The following is a 21,003-nucleotide window of genomic DNA, read 5'->3' as shown; positions in this document are numbered from 1 at the left end:
TGTGTTGTTCATTTTGTGCTATTTAAGATAAACAAGAGATATTAAAAAAAAATGTGCATATCCTTATATTTGAACATTAAGATTGTATTTATTTGAAACATATTTTGAACACTAATAATGATCATATATATAATTGCATATGCTCTGTGTATATAATACATTCTGGCCACATAAACAGTTTAATTTAATGGGACAAAACTGCACATTTTGAGTTAGTTGTATGTGTTTAAAACATAACAGTATGTGGGAGATTATATAATTTATACAATTTCATTTCATTTCAAAATTTATTTCGAACATGTAGAATACAAAAGAAAGAAAAAGAATGATCGTACCAACAAGTGGACAGTCAGAAACAAGTAATATTTATATACAATGAAAAGAGTCAGAAAAATAAATTGTCAACACTTGATGCCTTGATTTACATATTCGAAAAGGAGTGAGAAGTATAAACTTATTTAATTTAATTATTAATTATTAACCAGCTTCCTTATTGAGCCATACATATACTCTAATTACATTTTCCTAAATTTGTCTAACTATAATTATTATTAGAATAGAATAGAATAGAAAGCTTTATTGTCATCGTATTAAATACAACGAGATTCACAGTTGCCACTTCTGGTCAGTGTTTTAAAACAAATACTTGACAAGACTAAACGAGGCAGATAAAACATATAACAGGTAAAACACACAGTTATAAAGCAAATAAGACAGGTAAAGTAGATGTAATAAATAAATATAAACAGAGGTGTTACACTAGAAGTACAAAATATAAAAATAGATGTAATGTAAACAGAGGTAATTGTAAAATAGGTAGGGTAGATGTAATAAATTAAATGTAAAGAAAGGTAGTTGCACTTGAGATGTATATTGCATCAACGATATATTGCACAGACAAATGTATTTCACATTTAGTGTATTAATATTGCACAGATTTATTGTTATTATTTATAATTATTCTAACTATAATTATTACCTTTAATCTTATAAAAATATCTAACATTATAAATATGCACTAATATTTTGTATCATATTTATCAATTGTTATTATTTATAATTATTCTAACTATAATTATTAACTTTAATCTTATAAAAATATCTAACATTATAAATATGCACTAATATTTTATATCATATTTATCAATTATTATTTATAATTATTGTAACTATAATTATTAACTTTAATCTTATACAAAATCTAAAATTATAAATATGCACTAATGTTTTATATCATATTTATCAATTGTTATTATTTATAATTATTGTAACTATAATTATTACCTTTAATCTTATAACAAATCTAAAATTATAAATATGCACTAATTTTTTATATCATATTTATCAATTATTATTATTTATAATTATTGTAACTATAATTATTACCTTTAATCTCATAAAAAATCTAAAATTATAAATATGCACTAATATTTTGTATCATATTTATCAATTATTATTATTTATAATTATTGTAACTATAATTATTACCTTTAATCTCATAAAAAATCTAAAATTATAAATATGCACTAATATTTTATATCATATTTATCCTTTAATTCTTGATATGACCCTTTTATCTGCAGTCCACCATGTTTTCATCCAGAGGGCAGCTTCATGTCCATGCTGCGTTTAGGAAACATGGGAATTTGGGGTTTCAGTGTATGAACTAAAGGACAGTACAATTAAGATACCTTCTAAAATCGTCCTTTTTTACCTTTGTAGTCATATAATCCATGTAGTTAAGATATGTCTTTAAGGGAAACTTTTTTATGTATTTAAAAAAACATGTACCGGTAATTTAAATAAATAGTATGCCTTAATATGCCTTGAACAAAGTATTTCTTATATCAGAATCAGAATGGTGTTTATTGCCAGGTGTAAGAGGTATACACTAGGGAATTTGCTTTGGTTTTGTTTGTGCAAATAGCAGTATAATAACAAAGAATAGATAAAAACGTTAGAATAAAATAAGAATAAAAAAAATTAAATTCTACCAATATACAATATAAGCTATGAACAAAAATAAACATGATATAAACAGATATACAAATATATTAAGTAGATTACAAATACTTTAAGTTATATTACAATTATAATTACAAATACTTTAAGTTATATTACAATTATAAAATGAAATACTTTGTACAAGGGCATATTAAGAACATGTACATTAAGAACATATACAGTATATACAGAATAAGATATATTTTTGTGTGAGAAGGTGTCGTATGAATTATCTATTCAAGAGTCTGATGGCCTGGGGGAAAAACTGCTCCTGTAGGATGTAGTAGTATGTCCAAAGTGTATGCATTTACTGCATGCAACAGTACATACTTTGTAAGGGCAGCTGCAGTACGTACTAGAAGTAAAAAGAAAAAGTATAAGATTTGGAACTTAGCCTTGAATCTTGAATCTTGTAAGAAGCTGTAAATTCCGAGGTTGTGAGTAGTGTGTGAATGCAGCATAGTGAGAGCGGGCGGTAGTTGGTCTCTGAGCCGCAGAGCAGAGCAGCAACTCCGGGGACAGAAACAGAGCAGACCACGGCCTCTACTGTCTGGATCAAAACAACAGACACACTATAGAAACTCCCGCAGCCATGGCGGCTGAAACGGAGAAGTTGGAGCCGGTGGACAGCGAGCAGGACGAGGAGGAAGATGTGTACGAAGTGGAGAGAATCATCGACATGCGGGTGGAAGAGGTACGAGCTAGCCTAGCCTAGCATTAGCCTAGCCTTTCCTACTCTATCCTAGCCTAGCCTTAGCCTAGCCTTAGCTTAGCCTAGCCTACACTGTAAAAAAAGAAGAAAAAAATACTGACCGTTAAATAACATAAATAAAGTGTAAAAAAAAAACAGCAATTATCTTTATTTAATTAGCCTTTATTACTTTAATTTTACAAGAAATATTTTACTTTTAACATATATTTATTGTTAGAATAGAGTAATACACCGTAAATTTAAGACCATTTACATATAAATCACAAATGAAACATGTAATTTTTCGGTTGCAAAAGCCCAAATTTACATTAACTCTAAAGAAGTTTTGCAAAAAAAAAATCTATTTTTACAAGAAATATTTTTAGAATTCCATGAAATCCTTTATCGTAAATTAATAACAAATTAATTGATAAAATAGTCATAAACCTTTAAAAAAACATAATTATTTTTAAAAATGATCTATTGTGATTACAAAAATACTGTAAATCTAAGACCATTTACATATAAATCACAAATGAAACATTTTTTTGTCATTTTGAAATATAGACAAAAATTTAAAAATTTCTTGAAAAATACTGTAAAAGAAATGTCATTTCTTACAGTGTAGCCTTGTTAGCTTAGCCTAGCCTAGCCTAGCTTCTACAGAAACATAGCTAGCATTGCTTTGACTCCTCTCTCTCGACGCATAGTGCACCACAGTACACTAACACCTCTCTATACTGTATTTAAAGTCTGTTTTAATGCATTAAATCTCTCCTGTGCTCGTCTATATACGTGTAGCATGGTTGTTATTTAGCATCATTAGCATGATGTCAGCTCTCCTGCTGAGGCCAAGGACGGAGACTCTGCAGCTCAGCTGCTCTCATCATCTGGTTCAGCTGCACAGCTACATTAACAACACACCACCAGAATACTACTGGTCTTATTGTGCATTAAACATATCAGATAGTGAGGTTTCTTAGTGGTAAACACAGTCAGTTATCTTAATCCCCAGTGTGTATTTCAAATGGCAACAACAGACTGATTAACCTTTTATTTATAACAGATTAAAGCCTCAATGTTTAATAATTAACTACAGTTTACTGATAGATTTGATCTCAGTTGGACTGATTGTCCTTAAACCTTTAAAATACAACAGATTTTAAGTGAATAACTGACTGATAATTAACTTTAACTCTTGATTTTTCATCGCAGGTTGACACACTGATTACATTGTAGTGCTGAATAGAACAAAAGCATATATATATATATATATATAATCCTACCCAATTAATCCTCCAGATTTTATAGTGAAATTATGCAACTGTTTATTTATGATCAGAATGAATTAGACAGGATGTTTCAGCTCTGTGGGTGATTACACAGTTGTTTTGTAAAGTTTGTTTACCTTTTTGCAGCAGTGATCCGTCCTAGTATATCTTCTCATATTGTGTTTACAAAGTCATGATAGTGCCACATTTACACACCTAAATATGAACTAGCCCTTCTACTGAGGGATTATGGAGGTTGTGTGTATGAGAGGAGGTGGTGCTTGTTTTAGTTTGAAGGATTTTTCCCCATTTACTGTGTTTGTTTACATCAATTTAAGTAATCAGATTATTTTCCCAGCTTTTGAAACTTCTCAAGTTGATTTATGCGATCAAAGGATTACAGTTTTTCTCAATCAAACAGTCGTAACTTTCTTTAAACTGTAAATGCAATTGTAACAACTGCTTGATGGGACATTTTATTTATTTAAAAGGATTCCCATTAGCTGATGCCAAATGGCACCAGCTAGTCTTCCTGGGGTCTGAAATTCAGTATAAATCATATTTATCATATACATACTTTATACAACATCATATTTGTGTTACGCTGTGTTCAACTCATATTCACTATTAACTACCTTATACATTAAAAAGCAAATTTCCCCGACATTCATAAATTTGACATTAATTTACATCATCTATATTATTACTATATTATTTATCTTCAAGGTACATTATCAGGGGAAAAAGAACAAAACATTATACAACACTGGACAATCGATCAGCTGCTTAAAGGTCCCATATTGTAAAAAGTGAGATTTTCACGTCTTTTATATTATAAAACAGGTTTAAGTGCTATATAAATACTGTAAAACTATCAAAACGCTCAATATACGGAGAAATACACACAGCCCCGTATTCAGAAATTGTGCTTTTGAAACAAGCCGTTAGGATTTCTGTCCTTTTGTGATGTCACAAATATACAATATATATAGATCATTACACGGTTTTAAACGTAAATATTCTAAATGTGTCCCAGTTTATTTGCTGTTGCAGTGTATGTAAATAACATCAGCTGACAGGAAGTAAACATGGACCAAAGCTGTTGCCTAGCAACGCAATTCTGTTGAAATGCACTAAAACGGAGCGTTTCAGACAGAGGGTGAATACAGGTATATTCAGACAGACAGTATGAGGAAAATAAACGTGTTTTTTTTTTTAACATTACAGCATGTAAACATGTTCTAGTAGAAACACAAAATACAAGTATGAACCTGAAAATGAGCACGATATGGAACAATGTTAATACACTTAAATAACATATTGTATTATTGTTTACTGAATATCGTACAGAAGAAAACAATTACGGACCAAATATTGCCAGAAAGTGAATTCAAATCGAAGTAAATTTAAAGCAAATTAACTTAATAGCGGATTAAAAAGCATCTGCTTTGGAGGGAGACTTGAGGTGCAGGATGAGGGTCACGTGGTCAAGGAGGTAGCCGAGCTAAATGCGAACCCTAGTGAGTTATTAACACACTTGGCTTACTGCTGGTCTCAGATTATAAAGAGTCCCTTTAGAGGCTCCCTGGGTTTCTACCACCTGTGTAGAGAAAAGCTCAGGAACACCGAGGAGAGTGAAAACAAACACAGTGAGGAAGTAAGCCTGGCCTGCTGGCAGCTCTGCAGGAAGATGCAGCCATTAAAACAGACTGTTTATAATGGTGGTGCACTGATGCAAAACATGTGAGCGCTGGCTCACTGTATAATAATCACATTGTACATGCCAGTCAGGATGCCAGGAAAGCAGAAGGTCAGACCTCAGATGGATATAATCATTATGATATGATCATAGAAAGATTGTCCTTTGTGTCCTGTTTTTTATTGCTGCAAACTAAGACACGCTTAACTTTGTTTTTTGTGCTGTTGTCTCCAGGTGTTAGACACTTTCAAAAGCATCATCAGGCAGCCCTTAAAAAAACATCAAAAAAATCTAAAATATAGATGATGCGTTTGATCCTGTAAATTCTGCTTTTTAAGCTTAAAAAAGCTTTAAGTGTTTTGCTTTTTCTGCCCAATGAACTCTTTCTGTCTTGTACAATATATCCTGAAAACAACCAATGAATGAAGAAAAGAAAAAGTCAGCCATGTTTGCATGCAGCAGCCATGATCAGATTCTTGTTTTAACTGCGTCAGGTTGGTGTGGAGGTAAAATGCTCGAGTTTCACGTCTTCTCTCTCTCTGTTCTCAGGGTGAAGTTCTCTACAGAGTCCGTTGGAAGAATTACTGCTCGGATGACGACACGTGGGAGCCAGAGGCCCATTTGGAGGACTGCTGCGAGGTCCTCTTAGCTTTTAAGAAGTCCATGGCTGAGCTCAAGGCCAAGAAGGAGGCAGAGGCCAAGAAGACTGTGGTAAGTCAGAATACTACTGATACTGTATTCACCAAAACAATAATACTGGTGTTGGTACAGCGTTTAAGGAGTACGGTGTTGACTCTTATGTTGTGTTCACACCAAGAGCAAAGCAAATTTTCACCTCGCTTTACTCGTACGAGTTGGACCGCCGGAGAGGAGAAGGGGTTTGTCTCCATAGATACCAACAACTTCTCTTTCCTCCATCAACCAGGGAAGAAATAACCACTGGTGCTGCTTTGTACATGTTGTGGAAGTCCCAGATATGTCACAAAACCAAATGTCTGGGTCAAAACATCACCCGGCGGCGAGCTGTATTCACATACAGTGCCGTTACATTGATTGTATCTAGCAAGCCAACTTAAAAATGCTTGTTTTCTGAATGGAGTTTGGATAGATCAGTGCCAGCTGCTATGCTACTGCTCCATCAACATTCAACATAGTCATCTCGGCATAAATACGGCAGCGACTGAATAGAGTTTGGTCCGCTCTCTGTACAGAAATATGATGTACTATCGTAGCTCTGGGTGCCTGCAATACGTTTGTCAAAACAAGATATTAATCTTAGAATGTGACATTTCTTGTCCCTTTCCGTTAGAAGCTGCTGCCCACGAAGAGCGATGTGTTTGATCCCGACTCTGAGATCGACAGCGACAAAGACCGTCCGACTGACGCACCTGTGAAGAAGAAGAAAAAGACAAAGATCCAGGAAGGAGAAGAGGAACCGCCTCCAAAGGAGAAAAAGAAGAAGAAGAAGAAAGACAAACGGAAGGAGGAGTTCAGGCCTCTGCCAGCACCAGAGACAGACGACAACAACGACAAAGAAGAAGAAGAAGAAGAAGAAGAAGAAGGAGGAGGAGGAGGAGAAGAAGAAGAAGAAGAAGAAGAAGAGGAGGAAGAAGAGGAGGAGAGAGCCCCGACTCCTCCACCCTCTCCTCCCAAGGAGAAAAAGACTGAATCAAAAAAGCGTGTGGTTGACTCTGAAGAGGAGGACGATGAGCCAGCGGTTCCCTCCAAAAAACACAAGAAGGAAAAGGGAAAAGAGGGAGGAAAGCATAAGAAAGAGAGGGGAGAGGAAGGGAAGAAAAAGAAAGGGAAGAAGGAAAGGAAAATGGAAACCTCTGAAGACGAGGCCGCTGCTCCTCCGGAGGACACCCTGAGCGACGGCCCGTCAGAGCCCCAAATGGACGATACGGCATCAACGGATGCGCCGGCAAAGTCGGCCGAAAAAGCACGATTGGAGGACAAACAAAAGAAGGGGAAGTGGGAGGTGAAGCTGCAGGGCATTAAGGACCTCATCCACGACAAGAGGAGCAAAAAGCCAGACGCCTCTCAGAAAGAAAGCAGCCTCCTAAAACTAAAGAGCCTCACCTCTAAAGTCAAGGAGGACGCCGCGCCTCACTCGGACTCCAGCGACAGCTCCACGCTACATAAGAAAGCCAAGAGCAAAGGGCAGGAGAGCACACCGGCGCCACCCAAAGTCCCGTCTTCCTCCACGTCCTCGTCGTCCTCGTCGTCCTCCGTCACAGCAGCCAGCAGCAGCACCAAGCTCAAAGAGGAGGAGGTGGCTAAAGAGGAGGTGCTGGGACCGAAGGACGCCACGGGTTCCACTAACCTGTTTGAGAAGTTCCTGTTAAACTGCGAGGCCAAGGACCGCGCCCCCCGCAGGCAGCCGGTGCATCAGCCCGCCGCAGAGAAGATCAGCAGCAAACCCACAAAGGTACAGTATCATATACAGTGTTTATTCTTTTATCATATGATGTAAAATGTTGGAGTCAAAAATTGGACACATGTTGATTTAATTTGACAAAAATCAGAAAAAATAGTTTTTGGTTTGCCGGGTTGGAGCTCTGCCTATTTTGTCTTCTCTTGGCAACGCATTTGTTTTTATAAAATCTGGAAACCTCTCCGTGTTGAACTGATTAAAGGCCCAGACACAACAAGCCAACATCAGAGAACAAGCTGCGATGAAAGCCGCCTCACCCTGCAGCTCAGTGATTCACCTGGAAAACTACAAGCTGTTAACACTGTATTATTATTTTGTTTTTCCAACATAGCTAATAGGAAAGATTGAGAAGATCTCCAAGCCAACCAAAGAGTCTCCAGGTCAGAAACCAGAGCAAGAGAAGACGGAGAAGACCAAGCAATCAGATGGTATGAACACAGAAAATCACATTTAGTTTATTGATGTTCGATATAGTCACATCAGCTCAAACTGACTTCAGTTAATGAGCAACCAAACACCTGGTAAGAACAAACCAAATGCATTATAGGTGAAACCGGTGAAAACAGAGTCTAGGTGTGATTGCACCTTTTAGTCTCTTTGTTCAGTGTCCCTAGTCGTGTAGACGCCGACGTCTACAGTCGGTTTACATGGGAAACAAGATTGTCATTAAAACAAAACTAAAGATTATATTGTACAAATGGGGGTCTCACAATTTTTAGCACTTTTATAAGCTACAAATATGTGAAATTATGTGGCACTATTGCTAACAGGCACTTAAAAACTTTGGACATTTTGTTTTACAACCAAGAAATAATTTAGTGTCATAGCAAAAGGTTCCGGCGACTTTTAGTCCCTGGAACTACTTCTCAAGGAACTAAAAGGTTCCTTCAGCCCACTGTTGTCTGTGTTTCCACCATGGTCTAAAGACCTGCAAAGATTAGCCAAATTAGTCCGCTGACGTATGAAAAGCGAGATCACGTGGGATGAGGGCTGCTGGTGATCGCAGCGGTAAACACACTCTGCAGTCTGACGTTCAGTGTGTCCGCCTGTTTCATCTAAAAGGCACGTTAAAACAAATATAAACATTTGGTTTTGTCTCACTGCGACGATATTTTTGGGGTAAAAGGCCCTGTAAAATGTCCCCAGAACTTATTTTAGACCCTGGTCCCTGCAGTCAAAACACAATGAGTTCCTCAAAAAGGTTCCTAGTTCCGTGTGAAAGTTCCTGCGGTGGAAACGGGGCTATTGACAGCTGTGTCGACAGCCATCGAGACTCTCCATGACTCCCAAGAAATATGACGACTTGTCTGCTCCCCCCCACCCCCCTTTAGCCTCCAGATCTAGTCAGAGTTACGGCTTCAGCCTGGACAGCGACGAGAGGGAATCGGAGGCGTCCACGGCGAAGTCGAAGCCTGGAGAGGATTCCCGCGAGAGGAAGGAGAGGTCAGAGGAGCGGCCCGGCTGGGAGAGGAAACCCCCGACGGAGGACAGGAGGAAGAGGAGAGAGGACAGTGAGCCCCGACTCTTCATGGCATGTGATGATGGTCAGGACACCCAGGACCCACCAGGGGGCGCTGACAAATCTGGTAGGTTTCTGATTGGCCACTGAGCTCATGACGATGGTCATGTTGATATTGTCATATTGTTAATGAGCAGGAGAGAATAGTTTGAGTTGCAGTATGCAGTGTTTCAACCTGCCAACCAATGAAGCATCTCTCTCTGCGTTGTGTGCTGTACAGATAAGGGCCAGGCCACCTTGAGTCTAGGAATGGACCTCAACCTGGACTGGATGACTCTGGACGACTTCCAGAAACATCTGAATGGAGAGGATGAGATCCTGTCCGGTCCGCCGTTGTCACCAAGTGAGTATCTCCATTTACATCTCAGACCTCCCAGAACTTGTGGTTGTTAATCAACATATTGGTAGTATTTTAAACTTCCAATCATGGAAATTTAAACTCACATTTTTCTAAACATTACTTCACTGTTCTTCAACTTTATCTTCTCATCTCTTCAATCCCAGTGAAATGGCAGTTTCATTTTGTCTTTAGCTTCTTTAATGTGGCGTACTTTCAAGTGAAACTGAATATGTAGTTACAAGTAGGGATGTGCATTCCAAGCAAAAATATTATTCAAAAATCTCTGGGAATAAGTGAATTGTTTTTTGTTTTCATTTTGTTTTTCCTTTATTTGTTTTTAATCAAACAAACATTTCCATAAATATACTTAATTAGATACAAATATAAAGTGAACCAACTTTTCCACTTTTTACAATGAAATTATAGAACACAAAAATAGAACATAGGGTGCTTTTCTTTCGAAAACAAATTAATAATTAAAAAAAAATTACAGTCTGAGAAATTTCCAAAAAAAAAGATCTGAAAAATGTCCGAAAAAAAAGATCTGAAAAATGTCCGAAAAAAGAGATCTGAAAAATGTCGGACAAAAAAAGTCTGAGAAAAAAGATCTGGTAAAATAGATCTGAAAAAAAAGATCTGAAAAAAGTCTGAAAAAAAAGATCTGAAAAAATGTCTGAAAAAAAAGATTTGAAAAATGTCTGAAAAAATGTCAGAAAAAAAGATCTGAAAAATGTCGCACAAAAAAAGTCTGAGAAAAAAGATCTGATAAAATAGATCTGAAAAATGTCGCACAAAAAAATATCTGAAAAATGTCTGAAAAAAAAGATCCGAAAAATGTCTGAAAAATGTCACACAAAAAAATATCTGAAAAATGTCTGAAAAAAAAGATCCGGAAAATGTCTGAAAAAATGTCCGAAAAAAAGAGATCTAAAAAAAAGTCTGAAAAAAGAGATCTGAAAAATGTCTGAAAAAAAAGTCAGAAAAAAAAGATCTGAAAAATGTCGGACAAAAAGAGATCTGAAAAATGTCGGACAAAAAAAGTCTGAGAAAAAAGATCTGATAAAATAGATCTGAAAAATGTCTGAAAAAAAATGTCTGAAAAAAAATCTGAAAAAAAGTCTGAAAAAAAGATCTGAAAAAATGTCGGACAAAAAAAGTCTGAAAAAAGAGATCTGAAAAATGTCTAAAGAAAAATGTCTAAAGAAAAAGTCTGAAAAATGTCTGAAAAAAATGTCGGGAAAAAAAGATCTGAAAAATGTCTGAAAAAATGTCAGAAAAAAAGATCTGAAAAAAGAGATCTGAAAAATGTCGGAAAAAAAAGTCTGAGAAAAAAGATCTGATAAAATAGATCTGAAAAATGTCTGAAAAAAAAGATCTGAAAAAAAGTCTGAAAAAAGAGATCTGAAAAATGTCTGAAAAAAAAGATCTGAAAAAATGTCTGAAAAAAAAGATCTGAAAAAATGTCCGAAAAAAAAGATCTAAAAAAAAGTCAGAAAAAAAAAGATCTGAAAAATGTCTGAAAAAAGAGATCTGAAAAATGTCGGACAAAAAAAGTCTGAGAAAAAAGATCTGATAAAATAGATCTGAAAAATGTCTGAAAAAAAAGATCTGAAAAAAAGTCTGAAAAAAGAGATCTGAAAAAAAAAGATCTGAAAAATGTCGGACAAAAAAAGTCTGAGAAAAAAGATCTGATAAAATAGATCTGAAAAATGTCGGACAAAAAAAGATCTGAAAAATGTCTGAAAAAAAGATCTGAAAAAAGAGATCTGAAAAATGTCGGGAAAAAAAGTCTGAGAAAAAAGATCTGATAAAATAGATCTGAAAAATGTCGCACAAAAAAAGATCTGAAAAAATGTCCGAAAAAAAGGTCTAAAAAAAGATCGGAAAAATGTCGGAAAAAAAGATCCGAAAAATGTCCGAAAAAAAGTCTGAAAATGTCTGAAAAAATGTCCGAAAAAAAAGATCTGAAAAAAGTCAGAAAAATTTTCAAAAAAAAGATCTGAAAAATGTCTGAAAAAAGAGATCTGAAAAATGTCGGACAAAAAAAGTCTGAGAAAAAAGATCTGATAAAATAGATCTGAAAAATGTCTGAAAAAAAAGATCTGAAAAATGTCTGAAAAAAAGTCTGAAAAAATGTCCGGAAAAAAAGTCTAAAAAAATCTGAAATGTCGGACAAAAAAAGTCTGAAAAAAGAGATCTGAAAAATGTCTGAAAAAAATGTCGGGAAAAAAAGATCTGAAAAATGTCTGAAAAAATGTCAGAAAAAAAGATCTGAAAAAAGAGATCTGAAAAATGTCGCACAAAAAAAGTCTGAGAAAAAAGATCTGATAAAATAGATCTGAAAAATGTCGCACAAAAAAAGATCTGAAAAAATGTCCGAAAAAAAAGTCTAAAAAAAGATCTGAAAAATGTCTGAAAAAAAGATCCGAAAAAAGTCTGAAAAAAAGTCTGAAAATGTCTGAAAAAATGTCCGAAAAAAAAGATCTGAAAAAAGTCAGAAAAATTTTCGGAAAAAAAGTCAGAAAAAAAAGATCTGAAAAAAAAGATCTGAAAAAAGATCTGATAAAATAGATCTGAAAAATGTCTGAAAAAAAAGATCTGAAAAAAAGTCTGAAAAAAAGGTCTGAAAAAAAAGTCTGAAAAAATGTCCGAAAAAAAAGTCTAAAAAAAGTCTGGAAAAAAAAATCTCAAAAAGTCTGGAAAAAGAGATCTGAAAAATGTCTAAAGAAAAAGTCTGAAAAATGTCTGAAAAAAAAGATCTGAAAAATGTCTGAAAAAAAAGTCTGAAAAAATGTCCGAAAAAAAAGATCTGAAAAAAGTCTGAAAAATTTCCGAAAAAAAGAGATTTAAAAAAATGTCTGAAAAAAAAGATCGAAAAATGTCAGAAAAAAAAAGATCTGAAAAATGTCTGAAAAAAGGTCTGAAAAAGGAGATCTGAAAAATGTTGGACAAAAAAAGTCTGAAAAAAAGATCTGACAAATGTCTGAAAACATTTCCGAAAAAAGAGATCTGAAAAATGTCTGAAAAAAAAAGATCTGGAAATTGTCGGACAAAAAAAGTCTGAAAAAAGAGATCTGAAAAGTCTGAAAAAAAGTCTGAAAAAAGATCTGATAAAATAGATCTGAAAAATGTCTGGAAAAAAAAGATCTGAAAGAAATGTCTGAAAATATGTCTGGAAAAAAAAAGATCTGAAAAATGTCTGAAAAAGAAGTCTGAAAAAATGTCCGAAGAAAAATGTCGGAAAATGCACTTTTTTCACTCCTTCCAAATTTCCATCGAATTGTTTCCTCAAGCCTCATTGAGAAAGTAATTCTTTCTATTTCAAATATTTCATAAATTACATCATACCAGTTCTCTAATGATGGGGTATCTGGTTTAAGCCATTTCTTAGTAATTGCCTTTTCTAGCAGCTACACTCAATATTCCAAATAAGTATTTTGTTTTAATATTTGTAGATAATTAGTCGATTATTAAGCTACATTTTGAACGCATAACAAATGTGTGAATAATCGATTAACTATGGACAATCATCATGACAGCCCTATTTAAAATATGTTTGATTGTGAGATCTACAGTGTATACTTCCTTTTAAACTTCTCTCTAACTTGTCCCTGTCAGGTGAGTTGCGGGATGCTGTGAAAAGTGGAGATTACATGGCGGTCAAATTGGCTCTAAATTCCAAAGAGGACTACAATCTGGACCAAGAGGTATGTTTATTCATCTTTAAAATGATTTCTTCACCCAGATCTTATCTTGTGTTTATCTGCTGATTAGCTTGTGCCTTATTTTATTTTAATTTGTATATATATCTCAAGGCTTCTTGAGTCTTCAATTCCAAGACAAAAAGCACATTTTACAGATTTTACAGCACCTTGGTTGCCCCCAGTGTGTGTGTGTGTGTGTGTGTGTGTGTGTGTGTGTGTGTGTGTGTGTGTGTGGGTGTGTGTGGGAGAGTGTTTGTGCAGTCCGGTATCCAAAAAAAATATGAATTTTGTGGATGAGCAGTATAACACAGTGCTGCGTCTGTCACATACGGCACTAATAAAGTTAAATACTTGCCCTGCCAGGTCCTCCACATTACAAATTCATGAACTGACATTGCGTTAAAATTAAGCTTCATTCTGCGGACGGAGAAGCAACGTGGTCGGAAATATTAAAGAAGCAATTGACATAGATAGGGCTTTCTATTACGGTAGAATAAATAAGCTTGGCCTATATTCTTTTTTTAAATTTAAATTTACTTATTACTGTTATTTTCATTTCGCACTCAAGTTCTTAAAATGAGAAAATACTCAGTACTTTTCATTTACCAAGTATTTAATTCACACAGGAGTATAAAAAAATAGGCTTTACCATATGATTATTTCATTTAAAACATGCTATATCCTGATATACACTCACCGTCCACTTTATTAGGTACACCTTGCTAGTACCGGGTGGTCTTCTGCTGCTGTAGCCCATCTGCTTCAAGGTTGGACGTGTTGTGCGTTCAGAGATGGTATTCTGCATACCTTGGTTGTAACGAGTGGTTATTTGAGTTACTGTTGCCTTCCTATCATCTCCAACCACTCTGCCCATTCTCCTCTGACATCAACAAGGCATTTCCGTCCACACAACTGCCGCTCACTGGATATGTTCTCTTGTTCGGACCATTCTCTGTAAAGCCTAGAGATGGTTGTGCGTGAAAATCCCAGTAGATCAGCAGTTTTTGAAATACTCAGACCAGCCCGTCTGGCACCAACAACCATGCCACGTTCAAAGTCACTTAAATCCCCTTTCTCTTCCCCATTCTGATGCTCGGTTTGAACTTCAGCAAGTCTTCTTCACCACGTCTAGATGCCTAAATGCATTGAGTTGCTGCCATGTGATTGGCTGATTAGCTATTTGTGTTAACAAGCAATTGAACAGGTGTGCCTAATAGAGTGGCCGGTGAGTTTATATCGTGATTGAGATATGTAATGACCTATATCGGGATAGAACATTTTGGTCATATCGCCTAGACCTAATTTCACAAAAAAACGGTTGTCCAGGAGTCGTTTTTGTCTACACGAGACAAATTTGAGCTTTCTTTAAGCACAAACGTTTTACGTGTTATTCGTTATGACACATAGCAGGTGCTTGTGGACATTTTTTCTGTCTCGGACACAATCATCTGTTTGTGATTTGAAACTTCTGGAACCTCTTCGGAATATCTCAAGAAACCCTAATAAGTGTGCGAGTTACACAATATTATCAACAGGAATGGAAAATACTGAACAGTAAACATGCCCGACTAGAGCTACAGTACGTGATGTGGCAGAGATGACTCGGTTCCATCACGTTCAGCGGATCTTAATAATTAACTCATACAGCGCATCTAAAATCACAAACTGTTCACCAAGGAGAAAAATGTCTCTTCAAGATCTACATCCACAGACTTCACTGTTTCATGTCTGCTAATAATTCAACGCCTCAAGATGTTTTTCACAACTCCAAAGCGCCTTCTCTTCTGCAACAAACCCAGGTAAGAGTGACCTCAAATGCTTTCATTTTTATATGTTTACGGGATAATTTGGGTGTTTCTCAGTGTGGTTGTATGAGCTACTTCTCCATAGTCAGTGTATTACCTACAGTAGATGGAGTTTGGAGAAACAGACAATGTAATGCTGTGGACGGAGGCAGCAGCAAGACGCATTTTAGACACCTAAAAAATCTATATCAGTTTAAAGCTGGGAAAGGCAAGTTTATTTTTGGCGTTATTGGGCAAAATCTCAATAATAACCTTTCAGCATATTGTGATTCAAGTGGTAGCCTAGGGTAGGCAGTTTCTGGAAGAAAAAAAACTCCAGCAACTCCTGTGTTCTGCGAGGTAAAATTACTGTTTTTGTCAAAGGAGTCTGGTGGCTTTGAAAAGAGCATAAATAACGGCTTCAGTTCCCCGTCAGAAAGGGCTGTCTGGCGGTGAGGTAAAGCGGTGAAAATGTTCTAAATATAGCGTACACTTTGCCCGTACTCGCCATCTACTGTAGGTAATACACTGACTATGTTTAAGTACCTCATACAACAGCACTTCAAAACATCGAAACTATCCCTTTATGCGATGTTGTAATAGTGTAAATATTTTTAATGTAGTAATTTTAGTCTGATTGAAACTTTTATTTTATGAAGCGGGAACAACTGTGTTGTAATTTGTAGATTTTAAAGTTAAATTACACGTGTAACGTATTGAGAGTTAAAGGGACATTGCTTACTTTAAATCTAAATTGAATTGTACAGAATATGTAAAAAGCTAACAAATCTCCACTAAAATGTTTTTTGGCTAATTAGTCGTTGCTGTTAGCAGCTAATGTGTAATTGTACATTGGTAACTTTTCATTCATCATTATACATTCATGATACTGTGTGTGCACATTAGAGACTGTGGTGTCATCTTTCTTTGCAGTGAACATCACGCCAATGGAAGAAGACACTGAACACATGATGTAATGGAACAAGATGAACCCTGTGAAGCAGGTACATACTGTTTTCAGAACATGCATCATCATCATAGCACATATGTTACCAGTAACTATCATGTATTCAGGATCTTTATTTATCTTATCAAAAAATTTGAAACCATAGATGACATCTAAATAATATTAATTAATGTATTTGTGGCCGAACACCATTGAAGTGTTCCCATGTTTTACATCTATATCCAGTCGCCGGTTTCATAGATTTTAGCAGAAAAACACCGCTATGCTAAGCCAAAACCTTTTGTATATGACATCAAAAGTTATTTGTTTTGATTGAAGCCATGAATGTAGGTCTAGTGCATATTCTGTTCTCTCCATGTAGCATTTCATCCAACACCCCATGACTACATATACTTGGTTAGGCATTTACAATGTCGAAACGCTGCTTGATCCAATAAAGCCATTAACTGTTCTTGAATGGGTCACATGTGGTTTTTATTACTGGAGACTTGAGAGGTGTCGGGTTTTATTTTGATACCGATGTTGGACTAAAAAAGTGATGTGTGGCCATCACGTTGACTTCAGTTTGAATGGGCCTGGATCTTGGTGGGGCATTGCCAAGGTGCTGATGCGTTAACTGAAAAATGTGCAAAGGATTTTAAAAAGGGCAGTACCAAAAAAAACACCCGACTTAACCAAAAATTCAAACCAAAATTTAGCTTTAGTTTGTGTTTTCCTAATGGGTCTGTGTTTTAGGTTCACTCAGTCAAATTATTCATGGGGTCTGATTTGGCAATGAGTCTTACATATGCTTGTTCTTTTACAGGCTTGTACTATTGGTGAGACGAGGTCATTTGAAGGAGAGAGGAGCTTGATTGAAGAGAGAAGTTCGAGTGATGCTCTTAGGTTGACTTCTAACCTTGACAGTGCCAGAAATGACGAGGGTACTCCGAGAGTAAAAGAGAATATCCCACAAGATTTGGATGGTCCAAAAGATGGCGAAAAAATGCCAAGCTGCCCTGCCAGTATAAACACTGAGCAAGTGACAGTGAGGGAACATGAACAGATCCAAAAAGGTGGAAAGGATATAACTGAATCCAAAAATACTGCTTGTGATTCAGCTACCAAGCAGGAAAGTCAAGGAAGGGAAGACCAGAAGCGATTACAGGAAGACGAGATGTCAAATGGTGGTTTATCAAGTAAATTGAACTTTGATCATTCAAATCCAACCAGAAATGCAGAAGGGATGCTGACAAGGGGCAAAGACAAAACAAAGCAAAAGGGCGTAGCTGACGAGCAAAGGTCCCCTGGGGAAGCGAATGACTCAAGTGATGAGGCAGATCAGTCAGATGGTGCCGATCAAGTTCAATCAAAGGAGATTCCTAGAAGGCGTTCTGGGCGCCGCAGGAAAACTGAAGAGAAGAGGCAACCGACACGATCCAGTTTAAGGACCTGTAAGAAAGTGCTTGAACCGCCCCCTAGCAAAACGAACGATGAGAAAAAGGAGTCAAGTAAAAAGCACTTCTGTTTATATTGCAAAATGGCTTTCACCCAACTTGCAAAGCACTTGGAAAGGAAACATGCGGACGAAACAGATGTTGCCCACGCAATACGCTTTCCCAAAGGTTCCAAAGTCAGACAGACGATGCTTGACCAAATTCGCAATAAAGGAGATTATGAACACAATTGCCAAGTTCTCAAAAGTGGCGAGGGGGAAATTGTGACCAAGAAACAGGTTAAAAATCCCACCATATCTGTCCGCGACTTCCTGCCTTGCCAGCACTGCTTCGCTTTTTATCGCAAAACTGATTTGTGGAGACATGAGCGGTCATGTAAGGCCAGAAAGGGAGATCAGAAATCCTCTGAAAGGACAAATAGAGTCAGCAGTGCTGCCTCCCGGCTGCTTCCAATGTCAGAGTTCTTAACTGGAGGCTGCGAGGAAATCATCCACATCATGCATCAAGATGACATCTCGAGGCATATCAGAAATGACCCACTCATTTGTAAATATGGCAATGCATTGTCTGCCAAGTATGACCATGACAAGTCTCAGTTTGCTTATATTGCACAAAAGATGAGGGAACTGGGTAGATTTGTGGTCGCCGTAAGCGAGCTTGACAAGAGCGTGAAGTACTTGCATGAAATATGTCAACCATCCAGATTTGAATTAGCCGTTGAAGGAGCTAAAAAAGCTAGTGGTTTTGACCCCAGTTCCAGTAAGTTTAAAACCGTTTCCCTCGTCTCAAAGATCGGCTACTCTTTGAAACGAGCTGCGGAAATAGCTTTCGGGGAAAGTCGCATGACCGAGGACAGTGAAACTGAAGGTGAAGTGAAAAAGTTCATACACCTTCTTGACACAAAATGGAGTCAGTGTTTTTCTCGCAAAGCTCTTGCATTATCTCTTAAGCAAGATGTGAAGAAAGTGGAAGTAGACAAGTCAACTGTGACAGAAGATTTGGTAAAACTCCACAGGTTTATCACAGGGGAAGAAGAGGAAGCCAGGAAGGAGCTGAAAGAAAGTCCTAATTTGTCAACATGGAAAAAGCTCAGCGAGGCCACTCTGGCAGATGTGTGTCTGTTTAACAGAGGAAGGGTCGGAAATATTGGCAGAATGCTGTTGCAAACTTACACTTGCAAGAAGAGTATGGGAACATTTGTGCCCTCTGCGGATCAAATAAGGAAAAGCACAAAATTGGAGCTGGACCTTGGTAGCAGTTTCACCAGGTTAGAACTAGAGGGTCAGTATGGGAGGAACATGCTGGTTCTGCTAACGGAAAGGATGGTTTTGTCAATCGACTTACTCATTGAAAATCGAGAACAAGCCGGTGTGTCAAAAACGAACCCATACCTGTTTGCACGGACTGAAGGTCCATCCTTCATCAGAGGATTGGATTGTTTCCGAAGGTCTGCAATGGAATGTGGAGTTAAAAACCCAGAAGCACTTCTGTCCTCGTCATTAAGAGAGCAAATTGCCAGCTGCTGGCAGCTAATGAGCCTCAGTGAAGGCGAGATGGATCAAGTGGCCAAGCTGTTGGGAAGGAGCAGCGAGGAGTGTTACAGGCTCTCAAAGAATGCATCGCAGCTGGAGGAAGTGAGCAAACAACTTCTCAAGATGGATCGAACGCTGCCATCAAGTCCACGCAGCACTGCAAAAGATGGTGAGTACCTTTGGATCCTTTTTCATTAATGTGATCTTTGATTACAAAGTGCTCTCAAAGTAGAGTTAACATACAATACATAACAATCTCAACTCTTGTGCTGTGTCTCAATTCGGATACTTTAAATACTTGCATAGTGCGGGAATTTCAACAGGGTGGTGTCAAATCAAACATGGCTGTTCGATGCGCACTTACCACTAATGATGATCGCAACATTTGACTGCTTCTTATTGCAACCCTCAACTGGACGGAGCATTACCACCAACATTTGACCGCGATTGTCGCCTGGTAAAATATATGCCGGCTTGGTTGCTCACTTGAAAACAGTATTAAAACTGAATAAAAGGGCAACTTTATGGTCTGAAAAGTGAAGCCAATACTGAAGTGCCTTAAACTTACATTCTTTCTAACAGCCAGCAGGGGGCGACTCCTCTGGTTGCAAAAAGAAGTCTGATTGTATAGAAGTCTATGAGAAAATGAGCCTACTTCTCACTTGATTTATTACCTCATTAAACATTGTAAACATGAGTTTATGGTCTCAATCACTAGTTTCAAGTCTTCTTCAATACAGCATGATGTTCATTTAGTAAATTATGGTCCCATTTAGAGTCAGATAGACCATAAAGCAGGGGATGCTTTAGGGAGGGGCTACTTTGTGATTGACAGGTTGCTACCACGGCGTTGTCCGGTCTGGAAGTTGTCCGTGTTTTCGTCTTAGAAATTTAACATTTTCAGTGTGCTTTCAGTTCATGAAAGTTAATAACCTAAAAATGTATTATTCAGCGTTCGGTTGTACTGAGCTCCAACCGATTGTGTCAAAAAAACAAGATTGCGACGGCAAAAATGCCGAACTCGATGCTTCAAAACGGCAGTCCACAAACCAATGAGTGACGTCACAGTGTCTATGTCCACTTCTTATACACAGTCTATGAATAAAAATGAACATGTTTTTAAATTTACTGGCTTGCGTGTGCCCCCTGTTTCAAGCAAGGTGGTGGTAAATACGCCGCCATCTTTGCCATTTCACAAGTTTGATGGTCCCTCCCCTTACGCTATGTAGCCAAGATGGCGACCATTGAGTGTGAGAAGTGTACAGCGTTCCACACTCCACTCTTTGACCGTTATGTGTACAACATCCAGGAACTCATAGTGTGCTGCATTTTGCCTTACTTGTCAGTGTGAACGCACTTATGCCCTCAAAATACCAAGTGTAAGTATGGAAGAACGCAAATTGAGACACAGCACAAGTTCACTTACTTGCTTGTTCGAGAACTTTCAACTGTATCACACAGTCTTCATCAACAGAACAATAAATGTTCAAAACTTCCCATATTTCTGATCCCTTTCAGGAATTGACAGTTCATTCTGGACCTTTTTGAAACAGTTCACAAAACGGTCTTCACTCAAGGACTTGTTTTTGACAATATCAAACAGTCTTGGAAACAGCAGC

At 37.0% G+C, this 21,003-nt stretch overlaps 1 protein-coding gene across 4 annotated transcripts in view; it reads left to right on the top strand.

Annotated features, from left to right (window-relative positions):
• The first annotated feature begins 2,441 nt into the window (after positions 1 to 2,441).
• Positions 2,442 to 21,003, top strand: part of mphosph8 (M-phase phosphoprotein 8) — a 33,947-nt gene continuing 15,385 nt past the window's right edge. The window contains exons 1-8 of one of the 4 annotated variants that reach the window (XM_074657849.1): positions 2,442 to 2,698; positions 6,215 to 6,376; positions 6,978 to 8,096; positions 8,434 to 8,530; positions 9,434 to 9,688; positions 9,842 to 9,964; positions 13,580 to 13,668; positions 17,222 to 19,553. In XM_074657849.1, coding sequence (XP_074513950.1) covers positions 2,597 to 2,698; positions 6,215 to 6,376; positions 6,978 to 8,096; positions 8,434 to 8,530; positions 9,434 to 9,688; positions 9,842 to 9,964; positions 13,580 to 13,668; positions 17,222 to 19,553 — 4,279 coding nt within the window. In that variant the 5' untranslated portion in view covers positions 2,442 to 2,596. Of the gene's footprint in view, positions 2,699 to 6,214; positions 6,377 to 6,974; positions 8,097 to 8,433; positions 8,531 to 9,433; positions 9,689 to 9,841; positions 9,965 to 13,579; positions 13,669 to 14,975; positions 16,454 to 17,221; positions 19,554 to 21,003 lie in introns of those variants that run through there. The other 3 variants (XM_074657848.1, XM_074657851.1, XM_074657850.1) reach the window with 3 other exon arrangements.

The sequence above is a fragment of the Sebastes fasciatus genome, chromosome 14 (genome assembly GCF_043250625.1).
Source record: "Sebastes fasciatus isolate fSebFas1 chromosome 14, fSebFas1.pri, whole genome shotgun sequence".
Taxonomy (NCBI): domain Eukaryota; kingdom Metazoa; phylum Chordata; class Actinopteri; order Perciformes; family Sebastidae; genus Sebastes; species Sebastes fasciatus.
Note: the sequence above shows the minus strand (reverse complement) of the source record. Positions and strands in the feature narration are given on the sequence as shown.